At 38.0% G+C, this 25,719-nt stretch overlaps 1 protein-coding gene across 2 annotated transcripts in view; it reads right to left on the bottom strand.

Moving 5' to 3' along the window:
- DNAH6 (dynein axonemal heavy chain 6) overlaps positions 1-25,719 on the bottom strand; it is a 289,159-nt gene that overhangs the window by 141,435 nt on the left and 122,005 nt on the right. For both annotated transcript variants that reach the window (XM_004005864.5, XM_042246026.1), the window contains exons 34-37: positions 19,688-20,243; positions 18,632-18,754; positions 9,437-9,619; positions 8,761-8,904 (exon numbers count right to left, since the gene is read on the bottom strand). In XM_004005864.5, the coding sequence (XP_004005913.3) occupies positions 8,761-8,904; positions 9,437-9,619; positions 18,632-18,754; positions 19,688-20,243 (1,006 nt within the window). The remainder of the gene's footprint in view (positions 1-8,760; positions 8,905-9,436; positions 9,620-18,631; positions 18,755-19,687; positions 20,244-25,719) is intronic.

The raw sequence follows: 25,719 nt of genomic DNA, 5'->3' as shown, positions 1-25,719 counted from the left end.
TGTTCTTGCCTGGAGAATTCCATGGGCAGAGGAGCCTGGTGGGCTATAGTCCATGGGGTTGCAAAGAGTCAGACACGACTGAGTTACTAACATCTCCTAACACACTAGGGGGTGGTGATGCTACAACTCAGACTTGAAGGATAAGCAGGAGTCAGATGGGCAGAGAAGGATAAAGTGGGGATGTGGAAAAAGGAGTCAGGGTTCACGCTAAGAAAACAGGTCTGGAAGCCATGGAAAGTGCCATGCACATGGAAACTATAAGAGATAAGTCTGGGCACATAGATGTGACCAAATTATAAAAACCTCATTTGTTAAAGAGCTTGCAGCAAGAGTTCAGTGAAGAATTCTAAGTGGGTAACATGATCAGATTGCATTTCAGAAGGTTCATTCTGGCAGCTGCACAAAACAGTGGTGTTTCAAGCTTACTGGGCAGTGACCCTTTTCAAAAAAAAAATTATTTTTAATTGGAGGATAATTGCTTTAGTGTTGTGTTGGTTTCTGCTGTACAACAGCATGCCCCTTCCCAGGTCATCACAGAAGTCATCACCGGAGTGAACTCGCTGTGTTATAGAGCAGCTTCCCACTAGCTATCTACTTTACATATGGTAATGTATATGTTTCAATGCTACACTCTCAATTCATCCCATCCTCTCCTTCCCCTGCTGTGTCTACAAGTCTGTTCTCTGTGTCTGCGTCTCTATTCCTGCCCTGCAAATAGGTTCATCAGTACCATTTTTCTAGATGCCATATATATGCATTTACTATACGATATTTATTTTTCTGTTTTTTACTTCACTCTGTAAAACAGGCCCTAGGTTCATCCACCTCAGTTCAACTGACTCATATTCTTTCCTTTTTATGGTTGAGTAATATTCCATTGTATATATGTACCACAACTTCCACTTTATTCATTTATCTGCTGATGGACATCTAGGTTGCTTCCATATCCTAGCTATTGTAAATAGTACTGCAATGAACACTGGGGTATATGTGTCTTTTTCAATTCTGGTTTTCTCAGGATATATGCCCAGTAGCGGGATTGCTGGGTCATAATGTCACTTTTATTCCTAGTTTTTTAAGGAGTCTCTATACGTTCTCCATAGTGGCTGTAACAATTTACATTCCCACCAATAGTGCAAGAGGCTTCCCTTTTCTCTGCACCTATTTGTGGATTTTCTGATGATGGCCATTCTGAACAGTGTTAGGTGATCCTTCATTGTACTTTTGATGTGCATTTCTCTAATAATGAGTGATGTTGAGCATCTTTTCATGTATTATTGGTCATCTGTATGACTTCTTTGGAGAAATGTCTGTTTAGGTCTTCCCATTTTTTGATTGGGTTGCTTGTGTTTCTGATATTGAGCTGCATGAGTGGCCTGTATATTTTTCAGATTAATCCTTTTTCAATTGCTTTGTTACTATTTTCTCCCACTCTGAGGGTTGTCTTTTCATTTTGTTTAGTTTCCTTTGCTGTGCAAAAGCTTTTAATTAGGTCCTATTTACTTATTTTCGTTTTTATTTCTATCACTCTAAAAGGTGGGTCAAAGAGGATCTTGCTGATATTTATTGACAGTGACTCAGTTTCACATAGTGATCTGGTACATACATATAGCTGTGTTTGTTTAAATATGTATAATATTTACCCCAAGTATCACTCTATTTCACATTCTATTCTATTAAAAAAAAACCTTATTAGGATTTTCTACACAGTCAGTTATGTTTCCTTCAAATAATGACAGCTTTATTTCATTTCAATAAAGTTCATATTTTATTTTTTTCCCCTGCCTTACTGCCCTGGCTAGGATCTCTAATATAGAGTTAACTAAAAGTTGTGATGGTGGCTATTTCATTTGTTTTTTTTTCAGTTAAAAGTGATTTTTATTTGTCCATGTTCTCTTCTAGCCCTTGTGCATACATGTATATAATTTTAAAAAGTCATAGAATGGGAATAGTTTTATAAAATATATAGATACATGTCATATGTATATAAGTATCTAAATATATATATGATATGATTTTACAAACCATATTTTGTTTTGCTTACTTAAAATTATCACCAATATTTTTTCATTTGGTATATAATCTTTTTCATAATCATGGATGCTTAATATTTCAAAGTTCTAAGAGCTTTCCATTTTATAACTCATTCAATCCTTACAACAAGTCTATAAAATTGCTTTTATTTTCTACATTTGAAAATTTTCACTATTTCATTGGTATTTACTCTCATCTTTATTATTGCCTACCATCCACTTTTATAAGGTTTGATTTAATATTTTTTTTGGTTTGTTTTTAATTTTTTAAAATTTTGATTGGAGGCTAATTACTTTATAATATTGTGGTGGTTTTGCCATACATTCACATGAATCAGCCATGGCTGTACCTGTGTTCCCCATCCTGACCCTCCCTCCCCATCCCATCTCTTAGGGTCATCCCAGTGCACCAGTCCTGAGCACCCTTCCACTCAAACAGAGTCCAACAGTCTGTTCTTTACATCTCTGTCTCTTTTGCTGTCTTGCATATAGGGTCATGGTTACCATCTTTCTTAATTCCATATATATGCATTAATATACTGTATCGGTGTTTTTCTGACTTACTTCGCTCTGTATAATAGGCTCCAGTTTCATCCACCTCATTAGAACTGACTCAAATGCATTCTTTTTAATAGCTGAGTAATATTCCATTGTGTATATGTACCACAGCTTTCTTATCCATTCGTCTGCCAATGGACATCTAGGTTGCTTCTGTGTCCTGGCTATCGTAAACAGTGCTGCGATGAACATTGTGGTACACATGTCTCTTTCAATTCTGGTTTACTCGGTGTGTATACCCAGCAGTGGGATTGCTGGGTTGTAAGGCAGTTCTATTTCCAGCTTTTTAAGGAATCTCCACACTGTTCTCCATAGTGGCTGTACTAGTTTGCATTCCCACTAACAGTGTACGAGGATTCCTTTTTCTCTTCACCCTCTCCAGAATTTATTGTCTGTAGACTTTTTGATAGCAGCCATTCTGACTGGTGTGAGACGGTACCTCATTGTGGTTTTGATTTGCATTTCTCTGATAATGAGTGATGTTGAGTATCTTTTCACATGCTTGTTAGCCATTTGTATGTCTCCTTTGGAGAAATGTCTGTTTAGTTCTTTGGCCCATTTTTTGATTGGGTCACTTATTTTTCTGGAATTGAGCTGCAGGAGCTGCTTGTATATTTTGAGATTAATTCTTTGTCAGTTGCTTCGTTTGCTATTATTTTCTCCCATTCTGAAGGCTGTCTTTTCACTTTGCTTATAGTTTCCTTTGTTGTGCAAAAGCTTTTAAGTTTAATTAGGTCCCATTTATTTATTTTTGCTTTTATTTCCATTACTCTGGGAGGTAGGTCATAGAGGATCCTGCTGTGATTTATGTCGGACAGTGTTTTGCCTATGTTTTCCTCTATGAGTTTTATGGTTTCTGGTCTTACATTTAGATCTTTAATCCATTTTGAGTTTATTTTTGTGTATGGTGTTAGAAAGTGTTCTAGTTTCATTCTGTTACAAGTGGTTGACCAGTTTTCCCAGCACCACTTGTTAAAGAGATTATCTTTTCTCCATTGTATATTCTTGCCTCCTTTGCCAAAGATAAGGTGTCCATAGGTGCGTGGATTTATCTCTGGGCTTTCTATTTTGTTCCATTGATCTATGTTTCTGTCTTTGTGCCAGTACCATACTGTCTTGATGACTGTGGCTTTGTAGTAGAGCCTGAAGTCAGGCAGATTGATTCCTCCAATTCCATTCTCCTTTCTCAAGATTGCTTTGGCTATTCGAGGTTTTTTGTGTTTCCATACAAATTGTGAAATTATTTGTTCTAGCTCTGTGAAAAATACCGCGGGTAGCTTGATAGGGATTGCATTGAATCTATACATTGCTTTGGGTAATATAATCATTTTCACTATATTAATTCTTCCAATTCATGAGCATGGTATATTTCTCCATCTACTTGTGTCCTCCGATTTCCTTCATCAGTGTTTTATAGTTTTCTATATATAGGTCTTTAGTTTGTTTAGGGAGATATATTCCTAAGTATTTTATTCTTTTCATTGTAATGGTGAATGGAATTGTTTCCTTAATTTCTGGCTATTTCATTTCTAAAAACTGGGCTGTGGCTCTTTCAACTGATTTCATGTCAATTAATGCATTGCAACTTGTAATTTTAAAAAATAATGGTGTATAGCTTAATCAGAAAGGACAGGACCAAAAGGAAGGGAATGATTAATTTGCATTTCAACAACCCAGAAAAGAAATGAAAAGAATGAGTTATTGAGAGGCAATAAGGATGAAGAGGAGGAGGACATGGCAACTCACTCCAGTATTTTTGCCTGGAGAATCCCAAGGACAGAGGAGGCTAGTGGGCTACAAGTTCATGGGGTCACACAGAGTTGGACATGACCTAAAGCGACTTACCATGCACGTATGTAAGGATGAAGAGAGGAGGCCACATTTGAAAAAAACTTATTAGAAGAAAAAATTCACTCACTTTAACTCAGATGAGTAAGGAAGGAAGAATCTATAACAGTCATTGAGCTCTGGCTACTACCATGTGGCTGTCAGACCCTTTATTGAGGCAAGAAAAAAAAAGCCAACAGCCCACTCATTTGGGGCTTGCAGACCAAAGGAGGAATCCACTTTTTCATCTGGACTCCCTCCTGCTAACCAAGTAGAATTACCACTTCCAGGACAGGGGCTGGCACTGTCCTTCTAAACATCTTAGGTCATAATGCTTCAATAGCTTCTCATCACACCCAATGTGAAATCAAGGTCCTTACAATGGCCCACAAGGCTATATTTTTTGTCCCCCTGCTTACTTCCATGACCTCATTTTATACTACACTCCCACTTGATTTTTCCACTCTGACCTCGCAAGTCTGCTGTTTTTCAAAACTGTCAAGCAATCATTCACTGAGTAAAGGCATTCATATTTGGTTTTCCTGGAATGCTTTCCCCTACGGAACCATTAGAGCTTTGACTTTATTCAGAACTCTGTAATGACTTAATTAGCAAAGCTTTCCTGACTAATATTAATATATAAAACAGTTTCCCCCTGACCCTCAGTACTGTCATCCTTACTCTGCTTTATTCATCTCCATGGCACTGAATTGTCCTTGATGTATACATGTCTGTGGCTGACTCCCCTGACAGTAATGTAAGGTCTATGAGGCTAGGGACTTTGGTTACTTGATTTAGTTTTCATATCCAGAATAGTGTCTACCATGTAAGAGGTTTTCAACAGATATTTGTTGAACTGAATCTTTGCCCTGGGCCATCTCCCACAGCCCTTTGATGAACCCAGATCATTTCCGTTGATCCAGAGGGATCTGTCTCTCTGTCTCAGATTCTCAGTTGTCTTCAACTAGGTTCATCTTGTCCAATTATGATACAATGATCTTGAAGATCCAGCAGGGTTTCATATCTACTAGAAGGTTCTAATCCATAGGCCTTAGTTTCTTATCTTAGGGATTTTACTTTTGGTAACTTTTTATTTTGATATAATTCAAAACTTATAGAAAAGTTAAAAGAATAGTAAAAAGAATTCCCATATATTTCTTATATAGATTAACTGACTGTTCACATTTTGCCTCTTGATTTAGTGTTTCTATTACTCAAAGATGTCAGTTATATACATTATGCTGTATTACCCTAAGTATGTGAGCATTTCCTAAAAAACAGGGATATTTTACAACCACACTAAAATGACTGAAATCAGAAAATTGAATATTAATACAATGCTATTATCCAACTTACATTCTATATTCAAGTACTGTCTATTAACAATGTTATTTATAGTCATATTTTTTTCAGTCTAGGATCCAATCCAGGATATTGCATTGCATTTGATTATATCTCTTTAGTCTCTTTATCTGAGAAAGTTCCTCAGTTTTCTTTCATGACAGACACTGTTAAAAAATATGGGCCAGTTTATTTTATGGAATGTTCATCAGTTTGAGTAGTCTTGGTGTATCCATAGTCAGAGTTCAGTTCAGTTCAGTTCAGTTGCTTAGTCATGTCTGACTCTTTGCGACCCCATGAACCGCAGCACACCAGGCCTCCCTGTCCAACAACAACACTCGGAGCCTACCCAAACTCATGTCCATTGAGTCAGTGATGCTATCCAACCATTTCGTCCTCTGTCGTCCCCTTCTCCTCCTGCCCTCAATCTTTCCCAGCATCAGGGTCTTTTCCAACGAGTCAGCTCTTCATATCAGGTGGCCAAAGTATTGGAGTTTCAGCTTCAACATCAGACCTTCCAAAGAACACCCAGGACTGATCTCCTTTAGGATGGACTGGTTGGATCTCCTTGCAGTCCAAGGGACTCTCAAGAGTCTTCTCCAACACCACAGTTCAAAAGCATCAATTCTTTGGCCATCAGCTTTCTTTATAGTCCAACTCTCACATCCATACATGACTACTGGGAAAACCATAGCCTTGACTAGACGGACCTTTGTTGGCAAAGTAATGTCTCTGCTTTTTAATATGCTATCTAGGTTGGTCAGAACTTTCCTTCTAAGGAGTAAGTGTCTTTTAATTTCATGGCTGCAGTCACCATCTGCAGTGATTTTGGAGCCCCCCCCCCAAATAAACTCTCTTGCTGTTTCCATTGTTTCTCCATCTATCTGCCATGAAGTGATGGGATCAGATGCCACGATCTTAGTTTTCTGAATGTTGAGCTTTAAGCCAACTTTTTCACTCTCCTCTTTCACTTTCATCAAGCGGCTCTTTAGTTCTTCTTCACTTTCTGACATAAGGGTGGTGTCATCTGCATATCTGAAGTGATTGATATTTCTCCCGGCAATCTTGATTCCAGCTTGTGCTTCATCTAGCCCAGCGTTTCTCATGATGTACTCTGTGTATGAATTAAATAAGTAGGGTGACAAAATGCAGCCTCGACGTACTCCTTTTCCTATTTGGAACCAGTCTGTTGTTCCATGTCCAGTTCTAACTGTTGCTTCCTGATCTGCATACAGGTTTTTCAAGAGGCAGGTCAGGTGGTATGGTATTCCTATCTCTTTCAGAATTTTCCACAGTTTATTGTGATCCACACAGTCAAAGGCTTTGGCATAGTCAATAAAGCAGAAATAAGAACTCTCTTGCTTTTTCAATGATCCAGCAGATGTTGGCAATTTGATCTCTAGTTCCTCTGACTTTTCTAAAGCCAGCTTGAACATCTGGAAGTTCATGGTTCACGTATTGCTGAAGCCTGGCTTGGAGAATTTTGAGCATTATTTTACTAGCGTGTGAGATGAGTGCAATTGTGTGGTACTTTGAGCATTTTTTGGCATTGCCCTTTTTTGGGATTGGAATGAAAACGGACCTTTTCCAATCCTGTGGCCACTGCTGAGTTTTCCAAATTTGCTGACATATTGAGTGCAGCACTTTGACAGCATCATCTTTTAGGATTTGACATAGCTCAACTGGAATTCTATCACCTCCACTATCTTTGTTGTAGTCAGAGTAAGGTTATGCATTTTGGAAGGAATAGCTTGGAAGCAAGGCTGTATACTTCTCCATGTACCACATCAGAAGGCACAGGTTTGTGCTAATATTGATGATAAATCAGTCACCTAGTTAATATGGTGTCTACAAGGTTTTTCAGTATAATGACACTATTTTTCTCTTTACAACTAATAAGTAATTTGTAGAAGATGTTTTGAAACTATGTAAATAGTGTTTTTCAAGAAACCTTCACCTACTAGTTTTTGCAACCACTGGTGATTCTTGCCTATATCAATTATCACTACAGTGGTTGCAAAGTAATAACTTTCTAATCTCATCATTTCTCCTATATAGATTAGCTGGTATTCTCCTGTAAGGAAGAGCTTTTTCTCCCTAGTTTATTCATTCACGTCTATTTTTATGTGGATCAACTCACAGACTTTTATTTCATTCAGTAGTTTGTAATCCACACCATTATTATCTTGATGCTCAAATATGCCTAGATTTGTCTAATGGGAATCCCTTCAGATTGGCTCCTGTGCTCTTTTGACAGGTGCCACTGTTCTTCAAGCACTTATTCATTATCTGACATAAGATAGTCTGGGCTCATTTTGAACTTTCCTCAACTCAGTCCTGGAATCAGCCATTTCACTAAGGTGCTTTGGTTCCCTTTCATGGAGAAGGGTATTCAGGAATCAGCAACTAAGTATGCTCATTGCTATTGATGTGCCATTGCTTCTAGTTCCTGTCAGCACACAGAACTAGGAAATTTATGTATGTATGGATATATACTCCATATACATATGGTCTATCTATCTATCCATTTCATGAGTCCAAAAACCTCTAATTCCAATCCAATAACACAAAATATATTCTAATTTTTCTCCTCTATATTTGTAATACACCTTCTCTTAACAGTGAGAAACCTGGTTGCCATTATCTTCAATATACTGATTCATTTGCTCAGTTTTAGAACATACAGAAAGTAGTTTCACAACTGCTAAACCATAGCACTGTGAAAATATAAATTTACTAGCTAGAATTCAATACTTTTGTTAATAGTAGGGAGTTTTTCTTCACTTTTACACCTTACATTCTTCATATGGCCTGGAGAGAATTCTTAAATAATTTTAACACAATAAATGTTATAGCTAGTTTAAGAAAGTGAATAATTTTAGAAACCTTTCAAATGAAGAAATTATATTTATACTAGAACTAAAGCTTTGAAAGTTTTAGTCTTAAAATTTAATTTTAATGATTCAGAGTTATGTTAAAATTAAATTTATTTGGCTCTTACCCTGGCATCAGGATTATCATCAAATTGTGTTCTAATAAATGTATCAAAAGAATCCCAGTGATTTTCAGTTAGATTTCCACCTAAAGACCATAAGTAACAGAATACAAAAGTCTGACACAGAATAGTGTTCAATTTTGTTTGCTCCTGAAAGAACAAAGAAAAAAATTTTTAATATTTAATGTTAGCATAAAAGAATCCTAATTTGCAAAGTCTAAAGACTGTTTTCTCTTGCTTAGACTTACGTATTTTTAAAAGGGCACGGTGCATGTTTCTTATAGTTCATTCAATAGTGCACCAAGTAATGTTTTATAGTGGCATACATTTAAATACTCTGATGAGAAAATGAATGGCAAGAAGCATGGAAAACAAAAGTTCAAGGGTGTCTTTCAACTATTATAACTATGTGTATGCTTGTATGAAGTTATTTAAGTAGACACACACTGGGAATATGTTACAGACTAAGGAAATTTAAACATTGAGTAGAGGAGTAAACTATAGTGCAAAATTCCTTCCAATTTTAGCATTTACAAATCTATTCACATGCATTAGTCCCCTAAAAAATTAACTTGAAAATCAAATAACTGTATGACAGAAAGTTTGGAATTGTTTATTTGCAAAGAATCTATAGGATAATCACATTTTCCTAGCTTTACAGCAGTAAGAAAACTCTTCCTACCATTGTCAAATTAACTCTATCTTTCTCAAGTATTAAAGACTCCAATAAGCAACAGAGTGTAGTAACTTTGCTGATGTCCACTTGTGGAATTGCTTGGTGGCATTTTTTATTGATAAAATTTAAACCATCATCAACATAACGCTGGAAAAGATTCAATATATATTCTTGAGTTTCTTCACTCAGCTGAAAATCAAACAAACAATATTTTAGCAAGACCAGATAAAATATATAATTAAGTTTAAAAAAGTTGGTTCAAACTTGTATATTACATTATATCCTGTGACTTTTAGACTAAAGGATGTAAGCATCACATGATATGAAACAAGTTACAAAAAAAAAGACATTCTATGGGAAGATTCCAGGTCACTGATAAGTGATCTTGATCTGGTAGTTGGTATATAGGTATTTTGGGTCAGGAAGATCCCCTGGAGGAGGGCATGGCAACAAGCTCTAGTATTCTTGCTTGGAGAATCCCATGAACAGAGGAGCTTGGCAGGCTATACTCCATAGGGTCACAAAGAGTCAGACACAACTGAAGCTACTGAGTGCATACGTGTGTACACACACACACACACACACACACACACACACACACGTATTTATTTTATAATCATTTGTTAAACTGGCAACATGTATTTCATACAGGCTTCTATACTGATGATTATCTTTCATAATTAAGAACAATGAAAAAAGTATAAAAAGAAGCATTTAAAATATTTATTCAAGGTAAAGGACCAAAGATTTAAAAAAGAATGTTGCCCCCTCACCACTTTTATTAACATTGTACTGAAAGTCTTAGCTAACGTGATAGGACAATAAAAGGGGAAAAAAGTATACAGATTGAGAAGAAAGAAAAAAAAATTGTCTTTACAATTATCCATACAAAAAATCCCAAAGAATTGAAACAAAACTCCTCAAACTAGTAAGTAGTTATAGTAAAGTTGTAGGATACAAGGTAAATATACAAAAGTCAATTGCTTTTTTATATATCAACAGTGAATAATAATTTGAAACTGAAACTACAAAATCATTTAATTAGTATAAAAAATATTGGCATATTTTAAACAAAATATTTCCAAGAGGAAATGTGAGGAAAACAACACAATTCTGATGAAAGAAAACAAAGAACATCTAAGTAAATGGAGAGATTGTGCATGGATATAAAGACTCAATACTGTGAAGATGTTAGTTGTTACCAACTTGATCTATAGATCTGATGCAATCTGAATCAAAATCCCAGTAATTTACTTTGGAGAGAGCAACAAAGTGAATCTTACATTTATAAGGAGAGGGAAAAGGACCAGGTAGCTTCTCCCGGCCGCCACCTCTGGCCTCGGGTGTGGGGTAGCTCCTCTCGGCCACTCCTGCGCCATCGCAGCCTGGCACTCTCAGCCGTCGCCCCTGACCTCGGACGTGGGGTAGCTCCTCTCGGCTGCCGCCCCTGACCTCGGGCAAGGGGTAGTTCCTCTCGGCCATGCTGCTGTGCGGTCCATCGCAGCCTGTGCGCTACTGCGGTGGCTGCAGAAGCAGTGGCTGCACTGGTGCAGGAGGGCCGAGAGGAGCTACTCCACGTTCAAGGTCAGGAGGGGCGACGGTGAGGAGCACCATGGTAGGGAGCATGGTAAGGAGCAGCGGCTGCGCTTTGCTGGAGCAGCCGTGAAGAAATACCCCACGCCCAAGGTAAGGGAAATTCAAGTAAGACAGTGGGTGTTGCGAGAGGGCATCAGAGGGCAGACACACTGAAAGCATACTCACAGAAAACAAGTCAATCTAATCACATGGACCACAGCCTTGTCTAACTCAATGAATCTAACCATGTCGTGTGGGGCCACCCAAGACGGGTGGGGTCATGCTGGAGAGGTCTGACAGAATGTGGTCCACTGGAGAAGGGAATGGCAAATCACTTCAGTATTCTTGCCTTGAGAACCCCGTGAACAGTATGAAAAGGCAAAATGATAGGTTACTGAAAGAGGAACTCCCCAGGTTGGTAGGTGCCCAGTATGCTACTGAAGATCAGTGGAGAAATAACTCCAGAAAGAATGAACGGATGGAGCCAAAGCAAAAACAATACCCAGTTGTGGATGTGACTGGTGATAGAAGCAAGGTCCGATGCTGTAAAGACCAATATTGCATAGGAACCTGGAATGTTAGGTCCATGAAATTGGACCTAATTGGAAGTGGTCAAACAGGAGATGGCAAGAGTGAATATCGACATTCTAGGAATCAGAGAACTAAAATGGACTGGAATGGGTGAATTTAACTCAGATGACCATTATATCTACTACTGCATGCAAGAATCCCTTAGAAGAAATGGAGAAGCCATTATGGTCAACAAAAGAGTCCAAACTGCAGTACTTGGATGCAATCTCAAAACTGACAGAATGATCTCTGTTCGTTTCCAAGGCAAATCATTCAATATCACAGTAATCCAAGTCTATGCCCCAACCAGTAATGCTGAAGAAGCAGAAGTTGAATGGTTCTATGAAGACCTACAAGACCTTTTAGAACTAACACCCAAAAAAGATGTCCATTTCATCATAGGGGACTGGAACGCAAAAGTAGGAAGTCAAGAAACACCTGGAGTAACAGGCAAATTTGGCCTTGGAATGCGGAATGAAGCAGGGCAAAGGCTAATAGAATTTTGCCAAGAAAATGCACTGGTCATAGCAAACACCCTCTTCTAGCAACACAAGAGAAGACTCTACACATGGACATCACCCAGATGGTCAACACTGAAATCAGACTGATTATATTCTTTGCAGCCAAAGATAGAGAAGCTCTATAGCAGCCAGCAAAAACAAGACCGGGGGCTGACTGTGGCTCAGATCATGAACTCCTTATTGCCAAATTCAGACTTACATTGAAGAAAGTAGGGAAAGCCACTAGATCATTCAGATAGGACCTAAATCAAATCCCTTATGATTGATTATACAGTGGAAATTAGAAATAGATTTAAGGGACTAGATTTGATAGATAGAGTGCCTGATGAACTATGGGTGGAAGTTCACGACATTGTACAGGAGACAGGGATCAAGACCATCCCCATGGGAAAGAAATGTAAAAAAGCAAAATGGCTGTCTGGGGAGGCCTTACAAATAGCTGCAAAAAGAAGAGAAGTGAAAAGCAAAGGAGAAAAGGAAAGATATAAACATCTGAATGCAGAGTTCCAAAGAATAGCAAGGAGACATAAGAAAGCCTTCCTCAGTGATCAATGCAAAGAATAGAGGAAAACAACAGAATGGGAAAGACTAGATACCTCTTCAAGAAAATTAGAGATACCAAGGGAACATTTCATGCAAAGATGGGCTCGATAAAGGACAGAAATGGTATGGACCTAACAGAAGCAGAAGATATTAAGAGGTGGCCAAAATACACAGAAGAACTGTACAAAAAATATCTTCAAGACCTAGATAATCACAATGGTGTGATCACTCACCAAGAGCCAGACATGCTGAAATGTGAAGTCAAGCGGGCCTTAGAAAGCATCACTACAAACAAAGCTAGTGGAGGTGACGGAATTCCAGTTGAGCTATTTCAAATCCTGAAGGATGATGCTGTGAAAGTGCTGCACTCAATATGCCAGCAAATTTGGAAAACTCAGCAGTGGCCACAGGACTGGAAAAGGTCAGTTTTCATTCCAATCCCAAAGAAAGGCAATGTCAAAGAATGCTCAAACTACCGCACAATTTCACTCATCTCACACGCTTGTAAAGTAATGCTCAAAATTCTTCAAGCCAGGCTTTGCAATATGTGAACTGTGAACTTCCAGATGTTCAAGCTGGTTTTAGAAAAGGCAGAGGAAACAGAGATCAAATTGCCAACATCCGTTGGATCATCGAAAAAGCAAGAGAGTTCCAGAAAAACATCTACTTCTGCTTTACTAACTATGCCAAAGCCTTTGACTGTGTAGACCACAATAAACTGTGGAAAATTCTGAAAGAGATGGGAATACCAGACCACCTGACCGGCCTCTTGAGACACCTGTATGCAGGTCAGGAAGCAAGAGTTAGAATTGGACATGGAACAACAGACTGGTTTCAAATAGGAAAAGGAGTACGTCAAGGTTGTATATTGTCATCCTGCTTATCTAACTTCTATGCAGAGTACATCATGAGAAACGCTGGACTGGAAGAAGCACAAGCTGGAATCAAGATTGCTGGGAGAAATATCAATCACCTCAGATATGCAAATGACACCACCCTTATGGCAGGAAGTGAAGAACAGCTAAAAAGCCTCTTGATGAAAGTGAAAGAGGAGAGTGAAAAAGTTGGCTTAAAGCTCAACATTCAGAAAATGAAGATCATGGCATCTGGTCCCATCACTTCATGGGAAATAGATGGAAACAATGTCAGACTTTATTTTGGGGGGCTCAAAAATCACTGCAGATGGTGACTGCAGCCATGAAATTAAAAGACGCTTACTCCTTGGAAGGAAAGTTATGACCAACATAGATAGCATATTGAAAAGCAGAGACATTATTTTGCCCCAACAAAGGTCCATCTAGTCAAGGCTATGGTTTTTCCAGTGGTCATGTATGGATGTGAGAGTCGGACTGTGAAGAAAGCTGAGTGATGAAGAATTGATGCATTTGAACTGTGGTATTGGAGAAGACTCATTCTAAAGGAGATCAGTCCTGGGTGTTCATTGGAAGGACTGATGCTAAAGCTGAAACTCCAGTACTTCGGCCACCTCATGGGAAGAGTTGACTCATTGGAAAAGAGTGATGCTGGGAGGGATTGGGGGCAGGAGGAGAAGTGGACGACAGAGGATGAGATGCCTAGATGGCATCACAGGCTCGATGGACATGAGTTTGAGTGAACTCTGGGAGCTGATGATGGACAGGGAGGCCTGGTGTGCTGCAATTCATGGGGTCGCAAAGAGTCGGACATGACTGAGCAACTGAACTGAACTGAAAAGGCGCGGAATAGTGAACACAGTATTGGAGAACAAAGTAGAACTGACACTACCTGGCAAGACTTACTGTGAAGCTACAGTAATTGACAGTGTGATATTGGCAAAATAATTAGACAAATAGGTTAGTGGTGTTAGAGCCCATAGAAGACTCATACAAATACAGCAACCTGATCTTTCACAAAGGGACAAAAGCAATCCAGTGGAGAAGCAATGGTGTTTTCAACAACGGTGCTTGAATTGGGCATCTGCATGCTAAAGAGAGAGAGAGAGAGAGAATCCAGACATTGATAGTACGGCTTTCAGAAAAAGTAACTCCAAATGGATCATAAACCTAAACATAAAATGCATAACCATCAACTCTTAGAAGGTAACAGAGGAAAATATTATTTAGGTGACTTTCAATTTGGAAATAAGTTTTAAGATATAATACCAAAAACACAAACCATGCAAGACAAGTTAGACCACTAAAATTAAAAATGTGTGTGCTGTGAAAGATATTATTTGAAAAAAATGAAAAGAAAGGCAGACTTGGAGAAAATACCTGCAAAATACATACAAAGAACCTGTATCCAAAATATATAAAGAACTCCCAAAACTCAGTAACAAGGAAACATACAACCCAATAATAAGTGGGCAAAAGATGTGGACAACTCATCAAAGAAGATATATAGATGGCAAATAAACATATGAAAAGACACTCAACATCTTATAAAAGAAAACTACTCACTGAAAGCAAAATGAGCTACAAATACATATGAGTTGCATTAGTTGCTCAGTTGTGTCTGACTCTTTGTGACCCCAAGGACTGTACCCCACCAGGCTCTTCTGTCCATGGGATTGTCCAGGCAAGAATACTGGAGTGGATTGCCATTACTTTCATATTTGAATGGCTAAAATCTAAAACACTATACCACTACATGCTGGTGAGGATGTAGAGTAACAAAGTTCTCTGGAATGCATAATAGTACAGCCACTTTGGAAGACAGATCGGAAGTTTCTTTACAGTTTCACCATATGATTGAGAAATCACAGTCCTAGGTATTTATCCATATGAGATGAAATCTTTTGTCTACACAAAAACATATATGAATGTTTATGTGAGCTTTATTAGTAATTGCCAAAACTTGGAAACTTTGAGATGTCTTTCAGTAGGTGAGTGGATAAACTTGGTAAGTGATAAACTTCAGCATACAATAACACTGAATATTATTCAGTACTAAAAAAAGAGCTATCAAGCCACAGTAAGACATGGAGGAACTGTAAATACATATTACTAAGTGAAAAGAAGTCAATCTGGAAAAGCTACAGACCATATAATTCCAACTATATGATGTTCTAGAAAAGGCTAAACTATGGAGACAGGGAAATCAGTAATGTCAGGGGTTGGGAGAGGGTGTGGATGGACAAACAGGTGGAGCACAGATTTCTTGGGCAGTGAAACTATTCTGCATAATACATGATATATTCATTTAGCAAAATTCATAAAACTGCACAACACAGAGTGAATCATAATTTAAACCATGGACTTTAGTTCATAAGAATGTATCCATATTGGTTCATCAATTTTAACAAATGTACCCACATAAATGTGCTTAGTCACTCAGTCTTGTCTGACTCTTTGCAACCCTATGGACTATAGTCCACCAGGTTCCTCTGTCCCTGGAATCCTCCAGGCAAAAATACTGGAGTAGGTAGCCATTCCCTTCTCCAGGGGATCTTCCTGACTCAGGGATCAAACCAGTGTCTGCTGGCAGATTCTCTTCCATCTGAGCCACCAGGGAAGCCCACTCACACCTTAGAAAAATGCTAATAAAAGTGGGGACTGTGTTTGGAGGAGAGAAAGCATATGCTAACTCTCTGTACTTTATGTTAAATTTTTCTATAAACCTAAAGCCGTTCTGAATAATAAAATCTATTTAAAAAGTAAATTCAGAAAGGTTAACATGATAGTCTCAATTCTGAGAATTACTTTCTTTAACAAGGTTTTCTGTTCATTTGCTGTACATATGAAACAAATATTGTAAATCACAATATTGTGAATCAACTATACTCCAGTAAAAATTTCAAAAAAATAGGGTACTCTAAAATGGTATAGATGAACTTATTTGCAAAGCAGAAATAATAGACACCCAAACATAGAGAACAATCATATGGATACCAAGGTGGGGAGTGGGTATGGGATGGATTGGGAGGTTGCGATTGACATGTATACACCAGTGTGTATAAAATAGATAACTAATGAGAATAGACTGTTTACTACATGGAACTCTACTCAATGCTCTATAGTGAGCTAAATGGAAAGGAAATACAAGTAAGAGGGGACACATGTGTATGGGTGGCTAATTCACTTTGCTGTACAGCAGAAACTAACACAGCATTGCAAAGCAACTATACTCCAACAAAAAATGTCAATTATACCTCAATAGAGGTGTTTTTAAAGAAGCTGACTATGGGGGAAAAGTAAGGTGCCCTGAGAGTAGGTCACAATATTCTTAAAATGTTGATGCCTAAGAGTGAAGAAAACAATAGTTCTCTGATTCATCTTTGGAGGGGGAGAGGCAGAAAAATGGCTTTCTCAGAAATGGCAATTGAGATGAGATGGGGAAAAACATTTAAAAAGATTGCTTATTAAGTTAAGTGGAGTGGGCTGTCATTTCCTTCTCCAGGGGATCTTCCCAACCCAGGGATCAAACCGGAGTCTTTTGCATCTCCGGCATTGGCAGGCAGATACTTACCACTGAGCCATCCTGGGAAGCCCTTATTAAAGTAAAGAGAAATCCTATTTTAGAATAGAGAGGATATAGAAGAACTGCCTTGTTCTGAATAACATAAAAGTTTTTCTTCACTTTGGATGGAATCCTACCTCTCAGGTTAGAATGCATCTTAGATAAGGGGCCTAAGATTGAGTCAAAGCTATGGTTTTTCCAGTAGTCATATATGGATGTGAGATTGGGCCATAAAGAGATGGAGAAGGCGATCGCACCCCACTCCAGTACTCTTGCCTGGAAAATCCCATGGATGGAGGAGCCTGGTGGGCTGCAGTCCATGGGGTCATGAAAAGTCCATAGAAAAGGGGCCTAAGATTGAGTCAAACCTATGGTTTTTCCAGTAGTCATGTATGGACGTGAGATTGGGCCTTAAAAAGAACTGAGTGCCAAAGAATTGATGCTTTCGAACTGTGGTGCTGGAAGACTCTTGAGTGTCTCTTGGATAGTGAGATCAAACCAGTGAATCCTAAAGGAAATCAACCCTGAATATTCACTGGAAGGACTGGTGCCGAAGCTGAAGCTCCAATAATTTGGCCACCTGATGTGAAGAGCTGACTCATTGGAAAAGATCCTGATGTTGGGAAAGACTGAGAGCAAGAGGAGAAGAGGGCGACAGAGGATGAGATGGTTGGATGGCATCACTGACTCAATGGACATGAGTTTGAACAAACTCTGGGAGATAATGGACAGGGAAGGCTGGCGTGTTGCAGTTCATGGGGTTGAAAAGAGTCGGACATGACTTAGTGACTGAACAACAGCAACAACAAGGCTGAATGGGAAGCTAAACTGGTTTTTTCTTCCTTCTGGCTCTCAGAGGCATTGTTGTTGTCGTGTAATTGCTAAGTCCTGTCCGACTCTTTTGTTCCCCCATGGACTGTAGCCGGCCAGGCTCCTCTGTCCATGGGATTTCCCAGGTAAGAATACTGGAGGGGGTTGTCATTTCCTTCTAGATGGAATCTTCTTGACTCAGGGATCAAACCAGAGTCTCTTATATATCCTGCATTGGCAGGTGGATTCTTTAGCACTGAGCTGCCAGGGAAGCCCCTCGGCGGCATTAGGGGCTTCTAAAATCTAAAAACAAAGACCTGGCCTGGATTTAAGTGTTCTTTTCCTTCGTTGTGCTTCCCCTCATTAACTCAAGCCTTCTGCAGTCTTTTTTTTTTTTTTTTTAAATGCCTTTCCTTGTTCTACCTGTGTTTGGGGAAACTAAAGGAAGTGTTTCTGTTTGTATTTGAGAGAACCCAGTTGAGGGTAGGGGAGGAACAAGGCAGGGTAGGCAGAAACCAGAGTGACTATGTGGGCTGGTGGGCTGAGGTCACAAATAATGAAGACAGCTATGGGGAGTATACAATCTCCTTGGAGGATCCCAAGAATTCAAGGGAGAGGGCCAGAAACAACACCGGGATTCCCTTCATCAAGCACAGTGAGGTCTTAATCAGTTGCTATCTGGGCCCTCGAGAAAAGGGTGAGCCCTGACAGAGGGAAAGGGTGGGGAGTGTCCAGTTGCACTTACTTTTTTAGAAACACTCCGCATCCAGGTTTTAACATAAGGCATCCACTTCAGTTCTTCAGGATCCACAAATACCATTCCACATCTACTGACTGTTGCAGGAGAGGCAACCTTTAGATCTTGCACCTAAAATTTTAAAAGGTGAACAAGAAATGGCTAACATGATACTTCCTTGTCCCTCCCAGTTCAATGCTAATAAATCACACATTTAAAGTTTAAGGTAACATACTGTTAGGTTTTGCATGCAAGAGAGTGGGAGAGCTATAAGTGATTTAAAATGGAGAAGGAAAGTTAAATGAGGCATGAGGAGAAATATACATATATATATATGACAGTATAGAAGGATACTGGAGAAGGAGATGGCAACCCACTCCAGTATCAGTATTTTTGCCTGGAGAATCCCATGGACAGAGGAGCCTGGCAGGCTACAGTCCATGAGGTGGCACAGAGTTGGAAAACAACCGAAGTGAAGGATGCTGTCAAATTCTTATGGGAAGGTATACATAGGTATTCCCTTCTTTTTCCTTCTTACCATTTTTATTCTTATATCCAATGCATAGCCTAGTACCTAGGACACAGTAGGTATTCAACTAATGTCTGATGAATGAACACAGCAGGGGTGGTATCTTCTGTAATACTTTGTAAAGTGTATTTGACCCGCATTCCTTTTCCAATCCCATTACCAAATAGTCATACCACAGAGGGATGACTTATTCTTCTTAAATGGAACAATTATTTTTAACTCGGAAAGCATTTCAAATCATGTAAAGACACTAATATGTATAACTACCTTCAAAGGGAAAGAAACAAGTAGTGGTGAAGACAGAATGTATTTTATTTCACATTTATAAAGAGATAGGAACATTTGAGAGACTCTGGTTGTCAGAATGGAAAATCTATTATAAAAAGAAAATTTGATAAATATTTAGTGTATAAATGAAATACCATGGTAGGCCTTACAGATAATCAAAGAGACATCAGTAAGAGAAAAAAAAAATTAAATGATGTTATGCCAATCTAACAAATGATTTCACTCCACAGTAAGGAATATATATTTACCTCAAAAAGCATGTGGATTTGAGGTGTGAGTTTAATCCTCTCACTGTTAGCCAAGCAAAGCATCTTGTTATCATCCAGCACCGTATTCATATTTTCAATCCAAAGAGCATCTACTGGCCCATCACTGATGATCCATTTATGGTCTTCTGAAGTATCATTCACAGCCGCTCGGACACTTAGTGCCATTAAACCATCTTTCCATTCCAAGGTTACGTTATTAACTTCACCATACAATTCACCCATTGTAATTGATTTAGGATTAAGAACATATGTTTTAACTGGTTGGTAAAAGGGATTGTCTACACCAAGTTTTTGCAAATTCCCTAAAGTTTCTGCTAGTACTTGGTAAACTGTGGTCTTGCCACCTCCTGTTGGCCCAACTAACATTACACCATGCCTTACTAGCATTGTTTCATAGAACTGTATCACTTTTTTAACCATACATGCTTCAGGCTGAAGATTCTTTTTCTTCATGACATCTATAATTGTTGACTGCAATATACCATAATCATGTTCTGGAATTTGGACGCCAGGAAAAAGGTCAGATATGATTCCACTGGAAAAATAAAATAATAAAATAAAATAAAAAATAAAATAAAATCAATTAGGAACTACTGGCCATTGATATCCACCCATGTTACAATTAATTTTTTAAACATTACCAAGGTTCTTATTTTTCTCATTATCTTTTCTTCTAAACACACAGTGCTACATTATCTTATGTGTTGTACCAGAATCTATCATTTCTCTGATTTTTGTATGATTTTGCTTGTTCCTTGTACAGTGGACCAATGTTCTTAAGTATACTGGGAGCTTTTTGAGATAGAGAATATTTCTTACATTTTTGTATTATACACAGTACATGGCATAGTGCCAAACATACAGGCAATGATTTTTCAGTTTATTTTAAAAATTATATTTATAGCTCAACTTTTCCCAAAAAGCACTTATGTGTGATTATAATGGTATATAAATATTTAGAAAAAAAAAGGTGGAAATGGAAATAGAAAACCAGTACTATGTGAAAAAGGGAGTAAAGGAAAAAATGGACTCTTTCTATGGGAAACCAAATGGCTGTACGGGTGAAAAAGAAGTGAAACTCTTACACACGAAAAAACATTTGAGAAGCAGTAAATAATTTAATATAAAATGACAAGAAAAGTACAAGATGGGGGAGATAAAGATGATGGAGTAGGAGGATGTTGAGCTCACTTCCTTCCACAAATACATCAAAAATGCATTGACATGTGAAGCAACTCTCACGAAAACAAACTGGAGACTTGCAGAAAGACTCTTCTACAACCAAGATTATAAAGAAAGAGTCACAAAGAGTTGGGTAGGAAGGGAAGAGAAAGAAGCAATCAGGTTGGTATCTGTGCCTGTTGGAGGGGACACAGAGGAGGAGGGGGCTTACATGGGCTTTGCGATCCTCCCTGAAGAGTGAGGGGTTCGAACCACATTGGGCACTGCCGTCCTAGGAGCTGATACTGGGAAGACAAGCCTCTTAGCTGATTTGAAAGCCAGTGAAACTAACAGCAGAGCTGTAAGAAACCTATATCCCACCTGTGAAGAGTGGTTGTTTATTCCAAGAACAAGAGAGAGGAAACAGAATGAAAGTGCCTAGGGCTCTGGCTGTCTCCCACAATCCTCACCCTTGACTTTGTGTCCCAACTCACAATGAGCACCTGCCACAGAACTGCCTGCTCTAGCACAGCTCCCCACTAGGGTGAAGGGTGCTACTTCTAAGGAGAGTGCACAGTTAGGGGGAAGGAGCAGGCTTGGATCCAGCACTGAATCTGAGCAGGGTGAGGATGGCTATTACTGGAGCTCTTGGAGGCAGTGGTCAGGAGTGTTCTGGAGCTCTGAGGTGCTGGGACTACCCCAGTGCTTGCCCAAGCCTGCACTTGGTATCCAGTCTGGCCCCTCTTACTCCATCACTGCTCCTCTAGAGTAAAGGTACCAATGCTGGGAGAGGTAGATCACACACTTGGAAGAGAACCAGCTCAGACCCAACCCTCAGGGCTTCCGCTCCAGTATCTTGGGACCTGCCCCTGCTCCAATAGGGCAGTGTTGACCACTGAGAACAGGACAAGCCATGGCTCACATCTGACTCTGGCTCTAGCCAGAGAGAAAATTACAGGTCAATGTCTCTGATACTATACATGCAAAAATTCTCAACAATGATACACCAAAGATCAAGTTGAATTTATTCCCGGGGTGCAAGAATGGTTCAATATTTGCAATTCAATCAACGTGATACACCACATTAACAAAAGGAAAATAAAAATCACATGATCATCTCAACAGTCACAGAAAAAGCAATTAACAAAATACAAAAATCCATTCATGATAAAAACTCTCAAGAAACTTCACATAGAAGGAACATAATTCAGCATAATGAATGACACTTATGACAAACCCAAAGCTAACATTATACGCAGTGACAAAAAGCTGAAAACTTTCCCTTTAAAATCAGACCGAGATAAGTATGCCCGCTTCTGCCACTTTTATTCTACATAGTATTGGACATCCTTGTCACAGCAATCAGATTTGAAAAAGAAATAAAAGGAAAAATCCAGATTAGAAAGGAAGAAGTAAAACTGTCACTTTTTGCAGGTGACATCATATTATGCACAGAAAATCCTAAAGACGTCACAAAAAAATCTACTAGAACTCATTAATGAATTTGGTAAGGTTGCAGGATACAAAATTAACACACAGAAACATGTTGCATTTCTATACACTAACAACAACCTATCAGAAATAGAATTATGAAAACAGTCTCATTTACATTCACATGAGAAAGCATAAAATATCTAGAGACAAATTTGCCTACAAAGGTAAAAGACCTATACTCAGAAAACTATAGGAAACAGAGGAAAGAAGCTGAAGAAGACACAAACAGATGGAAAGATACACCGTGTTCATGGACTGGAAGAATCAATATTGTCAAAATGATCCTCTACCCTATAGATTTAGTGCAATCTCTCTCAGAATACCAACGGCAATTTTTCACAGAAATAGAACAAGTAGTTTTAAAACTTGTATGGAGATACAAAAGACTCCAAATAGCCAAAAATAATCTTGATAAAGAAGAAAAAAGCTGGAGTTATCACACTCCTTGACTTCCAACTATGCTAAAAAATGATAGTAATCAAAACAGTATGGTACTGGCCCCCAAACAAACTCATAGATCAGTGAAACAGAATAGAGAGCTCAAAAGTAAACCCATGCACTTATGGTCAGTTAACCTAAGACAAAGGAGGCAAGAATATATAAGGGAGAACAGATAGTCTCTTCAATAAGTGGTGCAGGGAAAACTGGGCAGTTGCATGTAAAACAATAAAATTGGAACATTTTTCTCACACCATATAAAAATGAACTAAAAGTGGATTAAAGACATAAATGTAAGACTAGAAACCATTAAACTCTGAGAAGAAAACACAGGCAGAATACTCTTTGACACAAATTGTAGCAACATTTTTTTGGAATTGGTCTCCCAATGCAAAGGAAACAAAAGCAAAATTAAACAAACAGGACCTACTTAAATTTAAAAGTTTTTCACAGCAAAGGAAACCACTGACAAAATGAAAGACTAACCTACTGAATGAGAGAATATTTGCAAATGATGAGGGGTTAATATTCAAAATATATAAATAGCTCATACAACTCAATATCAAAAACAAGCAAACCCAATTAAAAAATGGTCATTAAACCTGAATAGACATTTTTCCAAAGAAGACATACAGATGACCAATAGCCTCATGAAAAGATGCTCAACATCACTAATTATCAGAGAATGAAACTCTAAGCCACAATTAGATATCACCTCACACCTATCAGAATGGCTATCAGTGAAAAGACCACAAATAGCAAATGTTGGTGAGGATATGGAGGAAAGGGAACCCTGTAAACTGTTGGTGGGAATGTAAGCTGGTGCAGCCACTATGGAAGACAGTATGGAGGGTCCTTAAAAAACTAAAACTATAACTGCCATATTATCCAGTAATTCCACTCTTAGATATATATTTGAAGAAAATGAAAACACTAATTTGAAAAGATATATTTCAAGAAAATGAAAACACTAATTTGAAAAGATATATGCAGCCTAATATTTATAGCAGCATTATCAAGAATTATTACAATAACCAAGGTATGGAAGCAACCGAAGAGTCGACCAACAGATAGATGGATAAAGGAGATTTTGTATGTATGGAATGTATGTTGGAATATTATCCAGCCATAAAAAATGAAATTTTGCCATTTGAAAAAATATGGGTGGACCTGGAGAGTATTATGCTTAGTGAAATAAGTCAGACAGAGAAAGACAAATAATCTGTTATTACTTATACGTGGAATCTAAAAAATTAAACAAACTAGTAAATATAGCAAAAGAAAGAGACTCACAGATATAGAGAACAAACTAGCGGTTACCAGTGGTGAGAGGGAAGTGGGAGGGGCAAGATAGGGGTAGGGGGTGAAGAAGTACAAACTATTCTGTATAAAATAAAGAAGCTAAAGAATATGTTTTTCAGCACACAGAGTATAGCCAATATTTTATAATAACTTCAAATGAAGTATAATCTATAAAATATTCAATCACTATGCTATACACCTGAAATTAATACAATATTGTAAATCAATTATACTTCAATAAAAAAGAGCAAGGGAAAAATACAAGAAGAAAATATAAGAGGTGAATTTATAGTACTATATTAAGAAAGTCTATCTCAAAAAGAGAAAAATTCTATAACTTTAAAAAAGTTGATCAAGTGAAAAGATAAAAACACACAAGGAAAAACCAAATTTCTGTGAGGTAAGAGGCTTTAAACGTAACTTAGAGTGAATTATATACTTAAAGAAATATTTCCAATGTTTTACCAGATAAAGTTCATGTTTTGTCACAAATTGCTAAGTAAAAGAATACAACAGATTAATGCTCTAAGAATAATAAATGACTAATGAACAGAAGAAATAAATGACTAATGAACAGAAGAAATGATGCTCAGTGGTACTAACTAAATAATGTATATAAAAATAGGCTACTATTTTGGTATCTCTCTCTCAAACATATAAAAGGAAATATGCATTTTCATAAATTTGTACCTATAAACATAAAGTGCCTTTGGAGGATGTACTGATAGGATCTATCTAAATTTAAAATGTCCATACCCCATGATCTCCGGAGTGTACTTCCTAGAATCTCACTTATAGCACTATCATAAGTGTGCAATCATTAATATATAGGAATTTTCATCACTGTGTTCTGGAAAAGTGCAAAGACACATATTCTGGCAATCAGGGGATCTGATGGTGGACAAAGGCAAAGAGGATCCTCAGTAAGGTCATAAATAGACATCCCATGATGACAGATGTGTATGACTGAAGGTCATTTTTGTTTTTAGGAGATTTATACTCTGGCAGAATTTTGAAATGAATTAGTGATAGAGGTATAGAAAAGCGGATGAAGGAATAAAAAACAAAAATCAAGATTAATAAATGCAGGAAAAATAAGAAGCAAGGTACTTTAACAAACAAGGGAAAGATAGCTCAGCTTTGGGTGATATTTATATCTCTAAAATAAATTATGGAAATCCTGTATATTGAGCTCTGGTTATATTGTCACATGACTACCCAGAGAGGATGGGTTGGTGGGGAGAGAAGTGTGTCCGTATCTTCACCTCTCTGTTAGCAACTTAACAACATCTAAAATGGAAAAGTCATGAAATGACACAAATGCGGTACCAAAAGATATGGATAGATATAGGAAAATGAAAGGACAAATAGATGAATTAAAAAGTTATTGTCTTTAGGAAGTGGGAGTTGGTAAAGGGCAGGAAACTATTATTTTCCCTGAGAGTAACTTAAAACAGCATTTCATTTTTAAAACCACATACATATATGAATTGAATAAACATAAAACTCAGTAATGAAAGTAGAAATAGATAAAAGCAATCACACTGTGTTGAGACCCCAATCTACTTCTTTTGAGTCTGGAACTTCTCTTAGGTCAGGAATTTGTAACCAAATGC

This window comes from Ovis aries, chromosome 3 (assembly GCF_016772045.2).
Source record: "Ovis aries strain OAR_USU_Benz2616 breed Rambouillet chromosome 3, ARS-UI_Ramb_v3.0, whole genome shotgun sequence".
Classification (NCBI taxonomy): domain Eukaryota; kingdom Metazoa; phylum Chordata; class Mammalia; order Artiodactyla; family Bovidae; genus Ovis; species Ovis aries.
The sequence above is the reverse complement of the archived record's forward strand: the minus strand, read 5'-3'. Positions and strand labels throughout refer to the sequence as shown.